At 36.9% G+C, this 19,119-nt stretch overlaps 1 protein-coding gene across 3 annotated transcripts in view; it reads left to right on the top strand.

The window, feature by feature from the left end:
- ASPSCR1 (ASPSCR1 tether for SLC2A4, UBX domain containing) overlaps window positions 1–19,119 on the top strand; it is a 94,175-nt gene that overhangs the window by 40,441 nt on the left and 34,615 nt on the right. For all 3 annotated transcript variants that reach the window (XR_005556848.1, XM_039344479.1, XM_039344487.1), the window contains exons 5-12: window positions 2,933–2,990; window positions 3,996–4,069; window positions 4,698–5,124; window positions 10,333–10,472; window positions 13,573–13,654; window positions 14,354–14,420; window positions 17,829–17,891; window positions 18,120–18,172. Coding sequence is in view for 2 of the 3 variants with exons in the window: in XM_039344479.1 (XP_039200413.1) it covers window positions 2,933–2,990; window positions 3,996–4,069; window positions 4,698–5,124; window positions 10,333–10,472; window positions 13,573–13,654; window positions 14,354–14,420; window positions 17,829–17,891; window positions 18,120–18,172 (964 nt within the window). In the remaining variant the exon portion in view is untranslated. The remainder of the gene's footprint in view (window positions 1–2,932; window positions 2,991–3,995; window positions 4,070–4,697; window positions 5,125–10,332; window positions 10,473–13,572; window positions 13,655–14,353; window positions 14,421–17,828; window positions 17,892–18,119; window positions 18,173–19,119) is intronic.

The raw sequence follows: 19,119 nt of genomic DNA, 5'->3' as shown, positions 1-19,119 counted from the left end.
ACCCTCCAAATGGAGTATTTCTATATTTGTTAAATTTGTCCAATCGCTAATCAATGTTAGGACCACAGCGTCATAATATAGTTTCAAATTCGGTACCTTGAGTCCACCTCTCTCAAGAAAATCTATTCTGTTCTTCATTTGGTCTTTCTTGTAAGCCTTCCTGATATACTAATTTCAGTGCATCTTCATCATTGTTCTTCAGATATTCTTCCAAAGCCATTTTTTCTTCTTCAACCATCTGATGTACTTGTAGCATTCCACGCCCACCTATTTGCCTTGGTAAATAAAGTCTGTCAATGTCACTGCGTGGATGAAGGGCATGATTCATTGTCATTATTTTTCTGGTCTTCCTATCCATTGCTTTTAGTTCTGCTTGAGTCCAGTCCACCATTCCAGCTGTGTACCTAATGACTGGAATTGCCCAGGTGTTGATTGCCTTTATGGTATTTCCTCCATTGAGTTTGGACTTTAAGATCTTCTTTACTCTCTTGATGTATTCACCTCTAATCTTTTTCTTGACTTCAGTGTGCTTGATGTTGTCAGCTTTAAGGATACCCAAGTATTTGTAGTAATCTTCCTCATCCAGACTCTTAATGTTATTTTCGTGGGGCATCTTGATTCCTTCAGTTTTCACTACTTTTCCTTGTTTGATAGTAAGTGTGACACATTTGTCCAAGCCAAACTCCATAACAATATCTTGGCTATATATACGGACAGTGTTGAGCAGCGATTCTATTTCAGATGATGTTTTTCCATACAGCTTCAGATCATCCATGTAAAGGAGATGGGATAGTCTAGTGGATGTTTTTGATGTTTGATAGCCATGTCCTGAGTTATTCAGTATTGTTGACAGAGGAAACAGTGCAATAACAAATAGTAATGGTGACAATGAATCTCCTTGAAATATTCCTCTCTTGATATTAACCTCTCCCAGTCTCTCACCATTGATCTGCAACTGTGTCTTCCATTGTGCCATCGATCTTTGCACAAATTTTCTGATGTTTCTACTGACTCCTGTTATTTCTAGGCACTTGATTATCCAGTCATGTGGCAGAGAGTCAAATGCCTTTTTGTAGTCAATCCATGCCACATTCAGGTTGATCTTCCTTCTCTTGCAGTTTTCTAAGATCATTTTGTCTATTAGGAGTTGATCTTTTGTTCCTCTTTCTGCTCAGGTGGAAAGAGATTGTTTTCAACTAGATGCTGTTGTACTGCATCAGCTACCACACCAGTTACTAATTTGAAAGTTGTGGTAAGCAGGTAATTGGCCTGTAGTTGCCTGGTGTTGCCCCTTTTGCTGGATTTTTCATTATTTGGTAGGTTTCCCAGTTGTTAGCCACTTTTCAATTTCTCCTCCTTGTAGTATATTGTTGAACTGCTTGGCAATGAGTGGGTGTATAACAGTTAGATGTTTCAACCAAAACCCATGCAGTTCATCTTCACCTGGTGCTGACCAATTTTTGATTTTCCTTGCTCTTTTTTCTACCATTTTGTTGTTATTACTAGTTCTTTCATTTCAACTTCTGTTTTATTTGCATCCACCTTTTTTAACCAAGCCGCATTGTATTTCTTTGGGTTATCCCATATCTGCTTCTAGAACTGCACTGTTTCTTCCTTGTCAGGTACTGACTGATTCATTGCAATTTCTCCATTGATGGATTGGTAGAAACTTTTCTGATTGGATTGAAATTGGAGGTTCTGCCTATAGTTTGCAATTCGAGCTTCATATCTACTGATTTTCCTGGCTATAGTTGTTGTTGTTGTTGTTGTTATTATTATTATTATTATTATTATATAATTTGTGTTGGTTTACCACAAAGGTATAGGTATTCTTCATGAATATGAAACAAAACCCATGACCTGTCAGTCAAAAGCTTATATAGAGATTGACAGAGTTTCTTCCTGTCCTGCTCCATGATATGCTCACTGACTAGTAGTCAGATTTTTTTTTCTTTTACCATAAGAACACTGGCCTGTTGGTCAGGATTGATAGTCATAAGGCCAAAAAACTCTTCAGCTAAGCTCTTGCAGGCCTAGTCCAAATGGAGGTAGAGGACAAAGGGGATTGGATTTAAAAAAAATATGAAAAAGTTGGTCTTGTAAGAGATACTGTAAATTGGCCCATGTTTAAAAATACAGATACACATATAAGGTCTGTTGGTTGGGTGAAGCTTGCATGAAACTTGACATATCTCTTTCAAGTTCATCTCTAGCATTTCTTGACTCCCACAATTCTGTCAGCCAGGATTTTTTATTTAGTTTTATGCTTGTTCCTTGAAGAGATTACTATTCTTGTGTCAAAACCATAGCACTAAAGTTGCATCAGCCAGTCTTGGGTGTTTCCTACAACCCAAAATGGCCATAGAAGACAGTGCTCATTAACTAGACAGGAAGCATGTTTTAATGGCCAATAGTAATTGGACATATGATTGCCAGCCTTCTCACTGAAGTTACATAATTACTTATATACAGTAAGAGTGAAGTTGGGAGAAGGGAGAAAATATCACTTCAATTGACTACAACTTCAGTCTGACTCTGTAGTATAGGGGTGTCAAACTGCCGGTCTGCGGGCCGGTTTCATCATTCCAAAGCCACGCCCACCCCCTTGCTGGCAATGCAAAAAGAGTCGCGATATGTCACGACACGTCACATGACGTGGCGAGTTTGACACCCGTGCTGTAGTGGATTGGGATAAAAAAGAGATGAAGAACATATCTGAACTTTGCAGGACCTTTTGTGCCACAGTAAGTTGAAGATGAGGATGAAGCCATTGAGTATTAATATTGATAAGCTAGTTTGGACTATCTATAGTCTTTTCTCTGATAAGGCTTAGAAAATTCACAGACTGTACATTAGATTTATTTTGGGACATTTGAAATCAGAACAGGATTTTCTTCAATACGGCATACTTCATTTTTATGTTTCCTTGCAGGGAATATGTGGAACAGCAAAGTGAAGTCTTCCCCGTCTGTATTTACATGCGAGATGAAGTAAGTCAACAAACCCGCTTCTCCACCATTCCCCTTCATCTCGCACTGAAAATGACAAAATTACTCTGCATAGCTTTCCAATCTGGAAAATGTGTTCCTCTTTTTGACTCACTGAAGAAGGGAAATGGAAGAACTTAGTCTCTTCAAAGTTTGAAGTATTTTGTGGGGTGAGGAAAAAAAAAACAAAAACCCTGCTGGAACATAATCATGGGCTGCTTAGCTCAAGCCTTTGAGCCCATAAAATATACTCAATGATCTCTTTGAGTGTTTTTTCAAGTTCTTATAAAACTCAAGAATCACAACAGTGGTTACAGCTTAATAAATATTTGCTTTTTGCTTGTTTTGATCTCTGCAGGGTTTTTATTTTTGTTTAATGCTTTTATATGTCAGTACTTTAGAGTCATTCATCACCTACCTTAGAATCAATGCCAACCTCTCCTTCCAGGGTCTGAACAGATCACCCTTATACTAGTCCGTGCTAGTTCTGCTATCCCGGAAGTGGAATACTGAAAGGGATAGGGAGGAGTGGATAGGCAGAATAAGTCTCTTTTATGCTTCCTCTGAGGAAAAACTTGTCATCATATAGCTAAATGCAATTGGGCATGTTTAAATTACTATTAAGATAGGAAGAACATAAACTTATGAAATTCCTTAATTCCAAATTGGAGCAACAGTTAATCAAGGCTGGTGGTAGATTCTAATATCTCCAATTATGTCTTGTTCAGTTCTGCTATCTTAAGATTTCTTTAAATGTTAATGTCAAGAATGTAATGTGGGATTTTATTTATACTGTATAGAACTAACATAATTTTTTTTAAAAAAATAATCCTTAACACTCTGAACAAGGATCAACAAGAATATAGATTTAGAAGCATTTAGAGGAAGAGTACACGAGACAGATTGCTATATATTACTCATTGATACTTAAAAGTATTCAAATAACTTTTGAGTGAGATGCCATTTCAAAACTCATAAAACAGAACTGTATGGTTTTTCCTACTGTAGGTATCTGGGAAAACTGCTTTGGAGAAGACAAGTCTGAAGTCGCTTGGTCTGACTGGAGGCAATGCCATTATCAGGTTGTGAAGAGCATTATTTCCTTTTTTTTTCTTTTCCCTTTTTTTTTCTTTTCTTTTTGCCCAAGGGATAAATTTATTTTGGGGGAGTGAGTAGGATAACAAGTAGACCTTCCCCAAGTCATTATAGAACGGTGTCATTCTTTTAAAATAAGACTTAAAATTTATAAGGGCTTTGCATTCATTAACATATATTCCTTATTTAGCTATCCCATTTTGCAATTAGATATCTGTGTTTTGCAATTAGACACCTGTGCCAGCTAAGGTTATCTGAACTGTCTTCAAGAATACTGCCAAAAAGAGTTAAATTCTCTGTTCTCCATGAATTGCCCTTTAAGACTGTAAATTTTAACACTTTATCAAACTTAAACTTCATTAAATTTGGCAGAGTATTTTTGATTTATGGTTGGAAACTATAGCATGTAAGTATCTCAGTGTGTTGTTCCTTTTTTTGGTTACAATCTGTGTGAGAAATGCTTCATTTGTTACTGAAAAAAAAACCCTGAATCCCACTTCCCAATAATATATTGACCACATATTTCTGTACTTTTTGACTGAAGAGGAAAATAATTTCTCCAGTCTATGCGTGTACATACTTGCACCCTCTTTTTCATGTCTCTTGTTTTAATAGAGTGAACACAAAGAAGGCAGTTTCCTCTGATAATGCAGAAGGCGGGAGCAATGAAATTCTTTCTAAAGAAGTAACAGAAGGGTCAACATCTACAGAAGAGCCAAAGGCTGTGTCTTTTCCACACCTGCCTGCCTTTCCAAGCTCATCCTGCTCAGATGAGGCTGCATTTACCAACCAATGTACCAATAAGCAGAACTGGAGCAAAGGATCTCAGGATAATCCAGAGGAGCTTCGTCCTCCTTCAGAGCTTATGCCTACCTCATTTGTCCCGTTCATGTGTAGTGGTCAGCACCTGGGTGGTGGCTCTTCCACACCGATGCTATCTCCAGTATTGACAAACCAACCAAGTTCTCTGTCCAGTCCTGGAGGGCCTTCCAAGCCAAAGAAGTCAAAGAACAGCCAAGAGAAACTAAAGGAGCAAAAAGAGGTAGCGATTTAGCTTGCTTACCATATTCTTTGGGAGGGGAAAGTTCTCTAGGCCTGTTCTCCTTAAGAGATGGAGAAGATATGCTGACTTTGGATTTTTCACTGTCATTGTTCTACATAAACCATTGTCTATGGCCATTGGTATTGATGACTGTGATGTAGTTTTGACAAGGCTTCACCTTCAGTCTGATTGACTCGATGTATTGATCAGAGGGGGAAAGTGATGGAAAGAGAAAATTTAATCTCATCTGCTTTGTGAATTTTAAATTTATGGGGTTAGATAGGCATGGGACTGAATCAAGGATGCAATACAGAGATTTACAGTGTGTTCTACATAGTGGAAGATTAAGCACAGCAAATGACCAAACATTTAGGACTGGACAATCTATTTTCATATCTCCTTTGAAACAAAAGTAAGACTTGATTTAGCAAAGCTTCCTTCAGTGTAGCCTTCTATTCTCAGAATAGCCTTTATTGTTAAAAAAAAATTAACCTCCTTAAACCACAGGAATTCTATTGCTGCAAAAAATAATAATAATAATCACAATCTGTAAGTAAATCAGGAGGAAGAGAAAGAAAAGGTGGCACTGAAGCCTCCTGGAATTAGGATCGATTTGCAGTGGGTATTATAATCCCCCAAGATGAATTTTGATCCTCGTATGGTTAAGAATGTTACATTTCCTTTGGATATCTTTCTGCTATGGGGTTCCTGAAGTTTTATTTTCCCCTCCAGACTCCTATAAAAATGAATAAAGAAAGTGATCAGTAAGAGAATGATAAAATATTTAGGAGAAATGAAAATGTGTTAATATAGTCTCCCAAATTTAGATAAAACTATGTTATAGTCCCTGAAATAATGAAACCTTGGTTTATTTTATATGATTTCTTTATATTTTATATGATAGCAAACAGTTTTATAGGTGAGTGGTAATACTCTTGAACACTTCAAACTGGGTGACTCGAATCATTCATAATCTTTTGTTTTAATTTTCTAGAGCATTCATCTTGTTAGGTCTAATACAGTTCATTATGAATGCTGTGCTACTTCATTATTAGGAGCTGGACGAAAAACATCATTTAATCTTTGTACGTTATGATTGATGTGTTCAGTTCTGATACTAGATTGAGACATGGATACACCCTCTTACATTGTTTTGCTTGTAGCCAAGGGAACCCCTATTACAACCTTGACCGAAGTCCTTCCGTTGCCAAAATCCTAGACTACTTAAGGAATGCTCTTGGAGCCTGCCTTCCAAGACCCAGTAGACTGCTGTCTTTAGAGTGGCTGCAGGTTCTACTGGAGTCTTCCCTCCTTCATATTAAACAGCATGTGACTTTGACTGCTGCTTTCAGACTCTTTGATCTCGGGTGCCTTTGCTGCTGATTGATTACGTTGCGTTCCCTCCTCCATTCCTTCCATTCCCTTCTCTTGCTCTCATCAACAGTCCTAGAATGGGGCTGGCCACATGGCATCTGCTTTTTGTCCCTTTTTAGTCCGGAGGGGGAGAAGGGGGAAAACAAAACAAAACAAATTATTTTTAAACATCAAAGGTCCATTTTAGCAAAAGAATCTTCCCATTAATGTTGTGCCTGTGTGTGGGTTTTTCTTTTTTAATTTGATGGAAGAAGCTGGATAAAATCTGTGCCGGCATCCTTCTACTTCTGGGCTAGGACTGGTTCACAGACAAGCTATGCTTTGACTTTGATGTCAAAACATTAATTGTTAGAAGGTAGCTTCACTCCCTATTCCCCTAGAGATCAGAGAATTTTGCAATGCGGGAGGTTTTAGTCTTATCCGGCATATTTTTTGGAAGTTGTAGCAGGCCCCTCACCTTTTCATTGTGCAGCACAGTAACATTTAGGTGGGTAATAGATAGTTTTGAGTGGCTTGACCACAGCACTATAATAATCCTATAGTTGAAGATTCTGTCATAGGTTGAGTTTGGAAATCAAAACCAAAAGAGGTGAAAAAGACTAGTATGTTTATGTTTATATTTCCTTTAACTGCCTTGTGCTGTAATTCCTGGAATGGAAGAACTGTCTAGTTCAAAGAATTATCCATCTAATCATTCTGTCACCCAGTCCGTGCTATATGTATTGTGTAACTGCTGCTTGTCCTCCTTCTTTGAACCTTGTAATTGCTTCTAAGAACTGCATTGTGGAAACTGAACTATTATTCGTCAGTCTGTAGCTCCATATCTGAAACAGAGTGCTGGTCTGGCAATTGAACTAGTATTGGTGGTCTACTAGAAAAGCTTTGCATACAAGAGGACCAGTGCTTTTGTCTTCACTGTTGGGCAACAATCCCTAGCCAAGTGGGAGTTGCCAGTGTCTTGGGTTTATTTAATAATAGAGAGGAATGTGTTGCATTGTTTTCATCCTCAAGTCAATTACTTGTTTCTAGACATAGCCCTTCTGGAATTCACTTCAGATTTTGGAAATCATTGCTGTTAAGAGGAGAGTTAAAATGTTAATGCTTTCTATTTCTATCTCAAGCTATGTTCTGTGTCAATTACAATTTGAAAGTTCTAGGTACTATTTCTCAGGATAATTATATTTATGTGATATAAAATTCAGTTTTCCAGGCATATAACTTGCATAACAAATTTTATGTAGGGCATAGAAGACCAGTTTGAAAAAGAGAACATAAAATAAACTGGTTATATGAATGAGGTACCTGCCTCTGAAGCTGAAATTTCACCCTCATGGTTAATTTTTTAAGCTAAATGTTCCTTTGTGTTCATTAGTATATTTGCTGTTTCTTGTGAGTTTCTTACTTTATCTACTTTAGTTTGCTACTCTTTGCTATTGTTATAATAAATAAAAAATACCTAGTGGAATATAGTTGATAATATTTGGTTCTGGATTAATTATTTGGTCTTATGGGGACTCTATCAGAAGTTGTGTGAAATTGATCAAGCATTAATAGAAGTTGTTGTGGGCTATCATGCAGTCCCATAACATCACTATGACCACCCATTGCCCATTCTCTTCTGATAATTAGAAATAGTGACCCTCCACCCCATTTATATTTAATGGGGCTGAGTGACAAATTACTCAGGTTTGCAAAGTTGTCAACTCTCTTTCTTCTAACCCAGGAGGAGGAGGAATCCAGGACTCTCAGTTCAAGACAGTTGCTCATGTGCACTGCAGCCCAGCCTCTAAACAACTAGAGTTAGGCGACAGTAGTCATTGTGAAAGGACAGATTGGCAGCTCGTGGGTACTCCTTGTGCTTTCTGCCCAGGGAAAGCTACAATCAGGCTCCTTCACCCTCTAGTTAGACCTGACTCTCTTCAACTTTCTAAAAGTAGCTGAGGGTCCACCCACGCAACCTCACTCTTTTAACTTTCCAAATTACCCTCCGGTGCCCACAAATAGAGGAAATCTTGCCTTGTAATTTGTGTTGTCTCTACTGATAATTGAGAGAGGCTCCTTCTATTCCCAGAGGGCTTGTTCAGGGTGGGAGGGGTAGTGGTGCTGGAGAGAAGTCAGGATGATAGGACAGTAGATGGGTGGGAAGGCGAGCCAAAACAGGGTATGCTAGAGAAATCAAGATGTGGGGGTATGGGTGACTAAAAATAGGAATATCCAAGTTCATGGAGTCTGGGGCCAGGCCAGGCAGATCATTGATGGTCAAAGATGCTAGTTTTCAAAGCAGCCTATTAACCATACAGACCAAGTGGTGCCATCGCTTTATAGCTCTGGATTCATAATGTGTCGGCCAAGTTTCATTGCACAGTATTTACTTTATCAGAACTAGCGAAACCTAGGCCCGTGAATAAGAAAGTTTTATGCACAGAATGGAAACTTTATTTTTAATATAGTGCAGTTTCATTTAGTAGATTTTATTGTGCAGCTACACCAGTGTGTGCATTTTAGTCAGTCAGTGCTAAGGAAGCAGTCTTTTCTTTCTAGCCACTTCTATACAGTAATTTCTGTAATGTTGAGTCTTTTCTGTGTAGATTTTCTACAGCAGGTTTATCTCTCTGATTGACATCTTTCCACATGGGTAAATCGATGTTTACACAAGAATAAGTGATAAATAGTTTCAGACCATATTGAGATATATTTGCTAGTTTGTTTTTTAAAAAATAATAAAGATTACAGTACTGTACAGCAAATAACTGTTGAAAATGAAATTTACTAATTTGATTCCAAACTATTCATTAAAAATAAGATTTTTAAAAACTAAAAAGAACAAACTAAAAATAAAAAGTTACATTGCTATAATATATTTCTTTGAATGTATTGCATGTCCAATATAAGAAGAATAAAAGGTAACCAATCTTTTTGAAAAGTGCAGTACTGTTTTTAAATGTGAAACTAATATAGGTTTTACATTGAAAGAACTACCCTGGATATTTCCTAAAACTGAAGATCATTTTTTCTTAGTTCCAAATAGCTTGTTCATTATCCAATTTTATTTTAATCTTTTAAAATCGTTGATAATATTAGTTGCTGCTTGTTTTCCATAAAAAGCCTTTTCTAGTTTATTTGAAATAACTGATTTGGCTGCTAAAGCACCCAAATCAAACAACCTAATAAATGAAATGTATCTATTATTGTTTGGATGATGTGGTTATTTATATTCCTTTTACAGTCTTTCAAAGGTTTTTAAAGTATTAATAATAAATACTTAGAAGTAACTAGCAATCAATGTTTTCAAATAAAAAGTTCTTCCTTCTATTTTTAAATAAACTGCCTACTTACATAGGATTACTAAATCCAGGCTATAAAACTTCAGCTAATCACTAGACGACACCAGAAAGATCCAGCTAAAACATCGTGGCTCTTTGTTTACGGAACTAATTCGAGTTCAAAGGGGTTTATATAATATGGATATAAAAAGTAGCATTTTTTAACCTCTAGAATCAGAACATCTTTGCCTGAGAAAGGAAGTATGATATATCTCTAACATAGATTAAAGATTGTAGTCAAACATGAATTCTGAGGATGGTGCTGTTTTATATAATGTATACTCTGTGAAGATTAGGATAGAGTTTACATTAGGGAGGATCGTGGCATAGGTCAGTTATGAAGTTATGTAGTAAACAGAAAAATTTAAATGTATTGCTCAGAAATGTTGGGGGGGGGATTACCACAAAACTCATTTTTTTCCTAAGTGCAAAGATTATGTTCCTTGTGCTGTGCGGATTCTGTGCCTTGATGGATTCAAGCATCAAGTTTTAATTTATATTCGCTCTACAGCATTTGGAGCGAGAGCCAATTGTATGCCATCCTGATCTTCAAGAGCCATTGGATTCTGATTCACAAGATCTTCCTGATGAGTTCTTTGAGGTTACAGTAGATGATGTGAGAAAACGTTTGTCCCAGCTCCAGAATGAAAGGTAAATTTATTTTTCACTAGTAGTTAAGTAATAATCTTTTACGGCCAATCTGTATATCAATATAGATTTGTTTCTCTGATTCTGACAGAATCCTAAACAATGAATATGCTCAGGATTTCCTTCCCAGTTATACTTAATGTTCTTCATATTCTTGGAGATTTTTCTTGTAGTCTTCTAGTTGTATGCTCACCTGCCTAGGGAGATTTCTCTAAGTACTAACTTTGTAGGAGGAGAGCTATATTAGTTAGTCTATGATAGCAAAAAAAACAACCCCAGACCAAGTCTAATAGCACCTATTTCGATTAACAAACTGTATTAAAAGGCATAAGCTTTATGAGCCACACTTATTTCATCAAAGGCATAGAATGACTGGACTGATGTAGGATTTAAATTGGGGTGAAGGGAGGGGAATACAGGTCAGCTAAGTAAATTGCAGGATACATATGAGACAGATTCCAAAATGAAAAACAAGGCTTTACAGCACCATTTAGCAGGAGTTTCTGGACTTGCATTAAAAAGTTTCAAGTAATCTAAAAAAATCTCAGCTACAACTTGAGAAGATACTTGTATTCTCTCATACAAAAAAAAATACACTTGTTAATAACATAAAATTAGTTAGAAAAGGTACTACCAGATTCCCTCTAATGCTAGAAAAACCAGTTCAGTGGTGGCGAACCAGAGCGGCACTCAGACCCCTCTCTGTGGGCACGCACACCGTCGCCCAAGTCCTAGGCCTTCAGCTGGGTTTTATAAAACCTTTTCGCTTTAGGCCTCCGCTGCCGTGTGCAAAAAAAAAGAAGTTTAATCAGTCAATTTCAACTTCTCATGGGAAAAAAAAAAAGATTTTGCAAAGTTGGAATTGATTGATTGAACTTTTTAATTTCACCCAGTCTGCCGTTACCACTGCAGCCATGCCCACCCAATGGGCCACGCCCACCCAATGGGCCACACCCGCCCGGCACTTGACGATGCATAAGTGGGTTTTAGGTTGCAGTTGGGCACTCAGTCTCTAAAAGGTTCGCCATCACTGATCCAGTTAATAATTTAACATTAATGCAGTATTTTCTTAAACATGATTGTTGGGAAATTAAAGTACCATATATTTCAAAGAAAGTATGAATGTAGACTCAGCAGTAGCAGATAAATCCATTTCTATACTGTAAATACTTTACTTAGACAGTAGACTTTAATTTCCTTTGTAATTTGTAACTTGACTTTTTAAGTAGAAAAATTTTCTTAGCCACACACATTTCTGTCTCTAAAGACTTGGCAAATACAGTGTATGTTAATGGCAATTTCTGGTTCTTGCAATGCTGAAGATTTTTTGGACTAGGATTTTCTTAGTTCTTATTACTTTCCAGGAATACCAGCCAATTCATCTAGGTCACAAAATTGCCTGGAAGTTTTTTTACGCTGTCATCTGCTTAGATGCATCTATTATAAACACTGAAAAAAGGATGGATGAATGATGAACAAAGCTCTTGGTTTCTTTGTTTATATCACAATGAACGCATTTAGTTCCCTTTGATCATAGAGCAAGTCTTCACAAGTGTTAATCCAAAAAGCAAGTCTGAGCTACTTTTAAGTCACAATATCTGTGTCCTCTGAATTGTGGTATTACTGATTTGAAATCTGGAGCCTTCATCTGCAGGTAAAAGAATCCAGAAAGTCCCATATAATGGGACTATATATAGGGAAGATATGTCACAGGAGACAGAGGTTGTCCAATTGTTGATGGATGCAACAGATTATAGAAAATTCCTGGAGAATATTTCAAAATAATACAATACTTCACATTGTATATTGGCGATTACATAGGGTGCCCCATTGAAAGTAGTGGTTAGGATATTACATTGGCACCAGCAAAACCTCTGTCCAAGTTCATCCTCAGTTGCAGAAAGGCAGTGGGTAACCTGAGACTAATCACTCTTTCATCTCAACCTACCTCACAAGATGCTTGTGAATAAAAGTGGGAGCAGAGGATGTTTAGTATACTACCATGAGCTCCTGAACAAAAAGTGGGCTAAATACTGTAAATAACATAAAATGAAAGTAATTCTGTTAATATGAGCGAAGACAGTGTGCTAAATTACAGAAGACATAGTTCTATTGTTTTCTTCTGGCTTTTCAAAATCATTTACTAAAACTCTGTAAGCACACCGGTTATTGACACTTTCTAAATATTCATATGTTTTATAGACTGTTTTTCTTTCACTCTTCTGTAAAATCTGATAGGCTATAAATTAATTTCTATAAATATGTCTGTAAGAAACCTTCCCAAAGTAGTCACTTTCTAAATGCACGGGCCTAAACTCTCAAATATTTCAGCCATGACCACGCTGGCTGGAATTCTGAGTTAAGGGGCTACCTCAGTCAGACCTCTGACTCAGAAGAGTTGCAAAGTTGTATTTATAAGCTCACTGTCAGTTCTCCATTGATAATAAATACTTTATATTTATCTGTTTTGAATCAATATTTTAAATACCAAATTAATTATGTCTGTCTTAACTCTTCGTTGATTTTGTTGCATTATATGTAAAATTAAATTTACCTTTTTACTGATGTTTTTCCTGTATAGGTTGATATAAAAATGAATAAATAGTGTATAAATTATACTGATCCGTACAATAATTTTCTAAAATAAGACAACAGAGATTCAACTTTTATGGCAATTCCAACTGTTATGCTATATCCTCAGGGAGAAAAACAATAAGGATATATATGTCTGTTGCAGATGGTATATTATTCTTAATTAAAATAAATTCTGCAATGCATTATGACAGTCTAAATTTGTTATTAATCAAGAAACACTGACGCAGTCATTACTTAACAGAGCATAGGTATGCTATATAAAAATATGGTTGTTTATTTCCAGTATTTCAAAATTAATTGTCTGATATGTATTTAGGAAAAATGGAACAACAGGTTTTTGTTAAAATGACTTTGTGCAGGCTTTGCAGGATTCAAACTACATCTGTCTTTTGAAGAATCTAGGGAACTTTTGCTAGGGAACTTTTATACACAGAGGTTAATGATAGCAAAAGGATTGTGTCAGAATGAATGAACCTGTGGCAGTCTGCTAAGTCTTGTCTCTTCTCAGGAGGAGTTTAGAAGAAGCTCCCTTGATGACAAAGGCACAGCGAGAAGCTCAAACGAAGGGAAAGTTAGAGCGTTATCCAAAGGTAAACTTTTTTTCTGTGATCATGAATTTCCCACATAATTAGAAATATAGAGGTGTTGGTGACCGAAAGGAATATAGAAGTAGTAAATATCTATGGGCCTGATAAAAAAAAAATCTCCCACTACCGTTTTTGCTTCTTTTTACATGAATTGGAAGAACTGGAATATTCATTGAATAGCAGTAAGTGTTGTCTTGTTTTAGGATTCCCCATGAAAGAACTTTTAAAGCAGGGCAGAGGACAGATGTCTTGCATGTTTTATTCTGCATGTTCTTTGTTCTTTTGGTGTGAGATACAAGAATTCTGTTGCTAAAATGAAGTGAGAATACTTAGCATTTATACAATGCTTTTAAAGTACAACATTCTTGATCAAATCCAGAAATTACCTAATTAATTTCTAGTGATGGTAAGATTTGAATTCACACTTAACGCTTTTCCTGCCATCTCTGCTACTTCAGCTGAACATTGCTTTCCCTGAGTGATTTTTAGGTTGCAGTTTGTTTTAAAACATTTGTGTGGGGCAATTCCCACCATTCTAAAAAGGCTTTTGAAAACTACATGTATAGTCTCAGGGAGCGATATTGCCCATTCATGGAAAGGAGCAAGTTTTTGAAAATGGGCCGATATTATTCAAATGAGCAGAAAGCTAGCCTAATGTTTCTGTTTTTGTGAGTAGATGCCTGATTCTTTTCCTTCAACTAGGTGGTACTACGTATTTACTTCCCAGATCGTCACATTCTGCAAGGTTTCTTTCACCCTAGTGAAACAGGTAGGAGTACATCTATCTCCCATGTACGGCTTTATATAAATAAGCAAACTGAAAAAAGGACAACAGTGCCTTGCGATCAAGCTAATGTTTGTGACTTAAGAAGATTTACACATCTCTAACTGCTTTATTTCACTGCTATTTTAAAAGTTTGTTGTATGGAAAGCTGAGTCGTATGGGAGATAGCTGAGATTGTTTTCTAAACAGAATGTGTTTCCTACAACTACCTGCTGGCTTCTTTTTCAGACCATTTACCACGGCATTAGTCATGCCCAAATGAGCCCATTGAACAAACAGGGTGTTGGTCTAGCATAGTTTCAGTCAGAGCCCAAAAAAGAGTTGGAAAGAATTTGAATCAACCACTCTGCTTCAACGTGCTGGGGGTCAAGAGAAAGCCAGAGTCCCTGCACCTTTAAGTAGCCAACATCTAGGACTTTCTAACTGCAAAGTAGGATATGCACTCAAAGAAATGTCCCTTTTCCCCATTGAATGTTTAATCCCTCTCAGGCCTGAAATGTGATAATATTCTTTACTTGATTGGACTCAAAAAATACCTCTAATACAGCAGATAGAGACCACCACAGAGTTGTGGTCTTTCAAGTATCCTGTGCCCTTTATAGGTGACAAACAACAGCTGGAATTGCACATGCCAGCCTAATGGGAATCTGTACAGTTTGTGTAACAAAGCTAAAATGCCATAATTGCCCACCGGTTATGCTCCATTCTGATCAACTTCATTTTTCTGTCTACTCTTCAAAGGCAGCCTCAGGGACAGCTTGTTTCCTAATCTATTCAGTAGTCTGTTGTGGAGGTGGCTATGAATGTCCATGTGCAGGTACAATTGGTTTGCAACACATAGCTTTCTGAGCTCTTCCATAATCCAGGAGGAAGAGGAAAGGACACATAGGCACAATATGGTACAAAGGCCCAGCTACCCTTTCATTTCAAGCAGTAACTAAGGCTTAAGTTGAACTATGCATGAAGCCTTCAGGGATCATCCCAAGTTCCTTCCAGAGCCCAGGAGGTTCATCTCACACACATACCCTCCAGAAAGTGGTCTGACCTTGGCAGGAAAGTTACGATAATTTCCCTCCAATTCAGATCACATAAACAGTGCCCCGACAGGAAGACAAGGTTCAAAGTATGACCATAATTATGTGTTGGGCATAACTGGGCATGGTCAGGTCCACTGCTACTATAGCATCCATGAATGCCCTCAGAGAAGGCAGTTTCAAATCCTTCAAGCCTATAAGGTTGTGGAACTTCACTGTTGATCCGACCGCTGAGTCAAAGAACTCAGAGAGTTTACTGCACAGCAAGGATGCTGGTACCTGATCCTAGATGATAACTTGGCAAATGGTCTAATGCCTGGTAATCTGTGGCATAATAGTACCATAAATACTCTTCTGCTGAGGCTACACCTGAAACCCAGCCAGGCACATTTCCAAGGGGGCAATCTCTTTCTCCATGCCCAACCGGCTTATACATGCCAGATCAGCCCTCTCATCCATGATTAAATCACAAATGAGGAAGGCTTTATTACAAACAGACCTGACATTTGTCAGCAGCAGTTGAAAGTCCATGCCTCTGGAGATTTGGCCAGAGTCTGAAGCTAAGCATACGGGGCTGGAATGTGGCACTGGTACCAAACACCAAGTCTATGTTCCCTGAAAATGGCCCACCCCCTTTCTCCTGCTATGTCTTCCTCTGTCTATTACTGTATTGATTTTCTGCCTCCTCTTAAACTCCTGAAACTGTTCACTCGCCAACCACTTGCTGACCTTCCCAAGCCTGTTGTGAGTAGGTAATTTTAATGTTTCTGCTTTCTTATATCAGGATGTTGAGTTAGGCTAGGTCAGTGGTTCTCAACCTGTGGGTCGGGACCCCATTTGGGGTCGAACGACCATTTCACGGGAGTCGCCAAACAAGGCTGTTCGCCATTTTTTCCCCTTTTCTTTGGCCACGCCCCTGGCACCCAGTTATATATAAGTGGTTGGGGGTCACCACAACATGGGGAACTATATTATGGGGTCGCGGCATTAGAAAGATTGAGAACCACTGGGCTAGGTGGAATATATCAGATAGGAGATCTGGCTTAGAATCATAGAATTGGAAGGGAATCTAGAGAATCCATCCTAATTCTATGCAAATTTACTGCTATAGCATTATTAATGAATGATTATCAGTTCTTTGCTTGTAAATGTCTAATGATGAAATCCACCATCCTCTGAGACAGTCAATCCTCGTGTCTGACAGTTTATACCACCAACTTCTCATGCTATATAGATTATATAGAGGGTTTATCTGGAGATTTAGCTGGATCTCCAATTCTTATATGTGCGGGTTTGGGAGAATGTAAATATACAGCACTGCATCTTTATTGTATTACTTACTCTTTGCTTTTGAATGGTTTGGCTGTTACTTCCACTCAGAAGTAGCCACATTCTTTGTATCATCTCTCATTACCATCATGGCAGTACCCAGTGTCTGCTAGTAAATGTTTTCCTTAGATATTCCTCAGGTTAGCAGTGCTGCTTCAACTGGTTTTTTTTTTAAAATATTTAATTAATTTTCTAGTTTTACAATCAAGTACTTAATAGACAATGTGTTGTCTGGGTCCATTAATAATTCAGTGGTATATATTAACTTCTTCAATCTAGATCTAATATTGCACCATCAAATGTTTCCTCTCTTCTTCTGGTAGTACCTGTTTCCTCACGCTAGACAAATACAGTTCTTATTGTTATTAGTAAATATACAATTCAATATCAACATCTTTGTTACATTTTTCTCATAATATCAATAATATCAGTTTTAGATTACATTTCTAACCAAAACATATCTTAATTGCATTTGCACTTAATATCCATATGTTCAATCAGTATCCTGTTTTTGCTTTTTTTTTCATTTTAATTTCCCATCAGTGTTCAAAAGGTCTCTATTGTTTATAATTTCAAAGTAAGTTATATTTGGGTAACCAACAGCTTCCCCTATTCAAACTTCTTGCTTCAATGGTTTTTGAAGGCAAGAGATCTTATTATTATAAGACAGAAACCATACAAGGCATAGGCAGATGTGCTGGAAGAGTTTGTGTAAATAAACCAATTTTAATTCTTGCCTGCAAGAGTAGAATTTTTATAGTTGAAAGATAACTAACATTTCACTAGCCAGTCTTCTAAGGATGGAGAAGGAGATTTTAAATATAGAAGCAAAATGTTCCACATGAATGCTGGAATCAAAGGATGAACTCAATAAAGATGGTGGTAATTTAAAGTTTCTGCTTTCTACTGTGTCAGTCTTTGAGATAAGACTAAGTTGGTATTCTCTTTAAAACATGCCATCAAAGAGAATGATGCTCATAATGTATGTGCAGCTCATACTAAACCTTTTTTTTTTTGCTTTATTTAACAGTTGGTGCTCTGAAAGCCTTTGTGAAAAGTCTCCTTGTAAATTCAGAAATACCATTTTATTTGTGTAAGTTCACATTTATGTTTTATAATTTTTACAGATAACATTCTGGGTCTGTTTCTACTATTGATTTGGAGAAAATTATTTTTACAAGCCATAAATTGTATTTATATATAAGGTAGTGAGACATATATAAGGTAGTGAGACAAACTTTCCCTGTGCCTAGACTTTTTCTAAACCACCTTTCTTTCCTTAATTTTGTTTCCTAATGAAACTATTATTTTTTTATTGTAGTTATTACACCACCCAGATCCATTCTGAGTGACGATGGCATGACTCTTTTCCAGGTAGTAGTTATATAACTCATTCAGTTTTTTTAAATTATAAAATAATTTTGTTTTTTAAGATCAGCAGTGATTACTTTTGTATATCTTAATCAAATGAAGGACAGTTGAAATGACTTGATTTCTTGTGCTAGAATTTCTTGAAATGCTTCTTGCTTTGAATATAGGTGATTCTATCAATAGTTCTTTTATTCTAAATTGCGAAAATCTGTCTTGCCATACCTCTAATACCTGGTAATGAGTGGAATAATGGTTTGTTGATAAAATAATGGCAGAGTTAACATGAAGGAGGATATTGCATATTAGAATGGATGCAGAAGTCGTTGATCTGGAAAACATTCTGTTTCATTCCAGACCATGCTGACTCTGTAATCCAGCCCTAAAACGTGCCTGTTTTATTCATAATGCTGTGTCTGGAATAGCAGAAAGCAATCTTACTTCCAAGAAGTTACTTCTTGAAACTGCTGGACCAACCCTGGAAAGCCAGGAGAGATTCAACATTGCCCAGAAATAACAGAACGTTCTGGAATTCTACAGAAAAGTAGCAATATTTTTATTTGGCTTAGGCCCTCTTTAGTTTTTAACATGTTACATTTCTGGATCAATGAAATTTCTTTATCCAAATTCTTACTGATTTAACTGGGTAATAATTCACTTTCTTGGAGTTAAGGTTCTTCTGGATGAGAATGTTATTATATAATCACTGTTTGTCTATTACAAGATGTTAAGGGGGAACAAGCAGCATTATTGTTCATTAGTAACTGTTTCATGCTTTCTTTCTAATTAGAGATAATCTGTCACAGATGGAATCGTCACAATATTAATATCAGTTAAGAAAGGAATAGCTATATAGTGTTGTAGTCTTTGAGCAATGGGAAGTTTTTCTCATGATCATCTAATTCAGACATAGGATTGCCTGAAATAGTACAAAGTGACAAATAATCAAATTC

This window comes from Crotalus tigris, unplaced genomic scaffold (genome assembly GCF_016545835.1).
Source record: "Crotalus tigris isolate CLP2741 ecotype Arizona unplaced genomic scaffold, ASM1654583v1 scf7180000017551.9496454, whole genome shotgun sequence".
In the NCBI taxonomy this organism is placed as follows: domain Eukaryota; kingdom Metazoa; phylum Chordata; class Lepidosauria; order Squamata; family Viperidae; genus Crotalus; species Crotalus tigris.
This window is presented reverse-complemented; position numbering and strand designations above follow the sequence as displayed.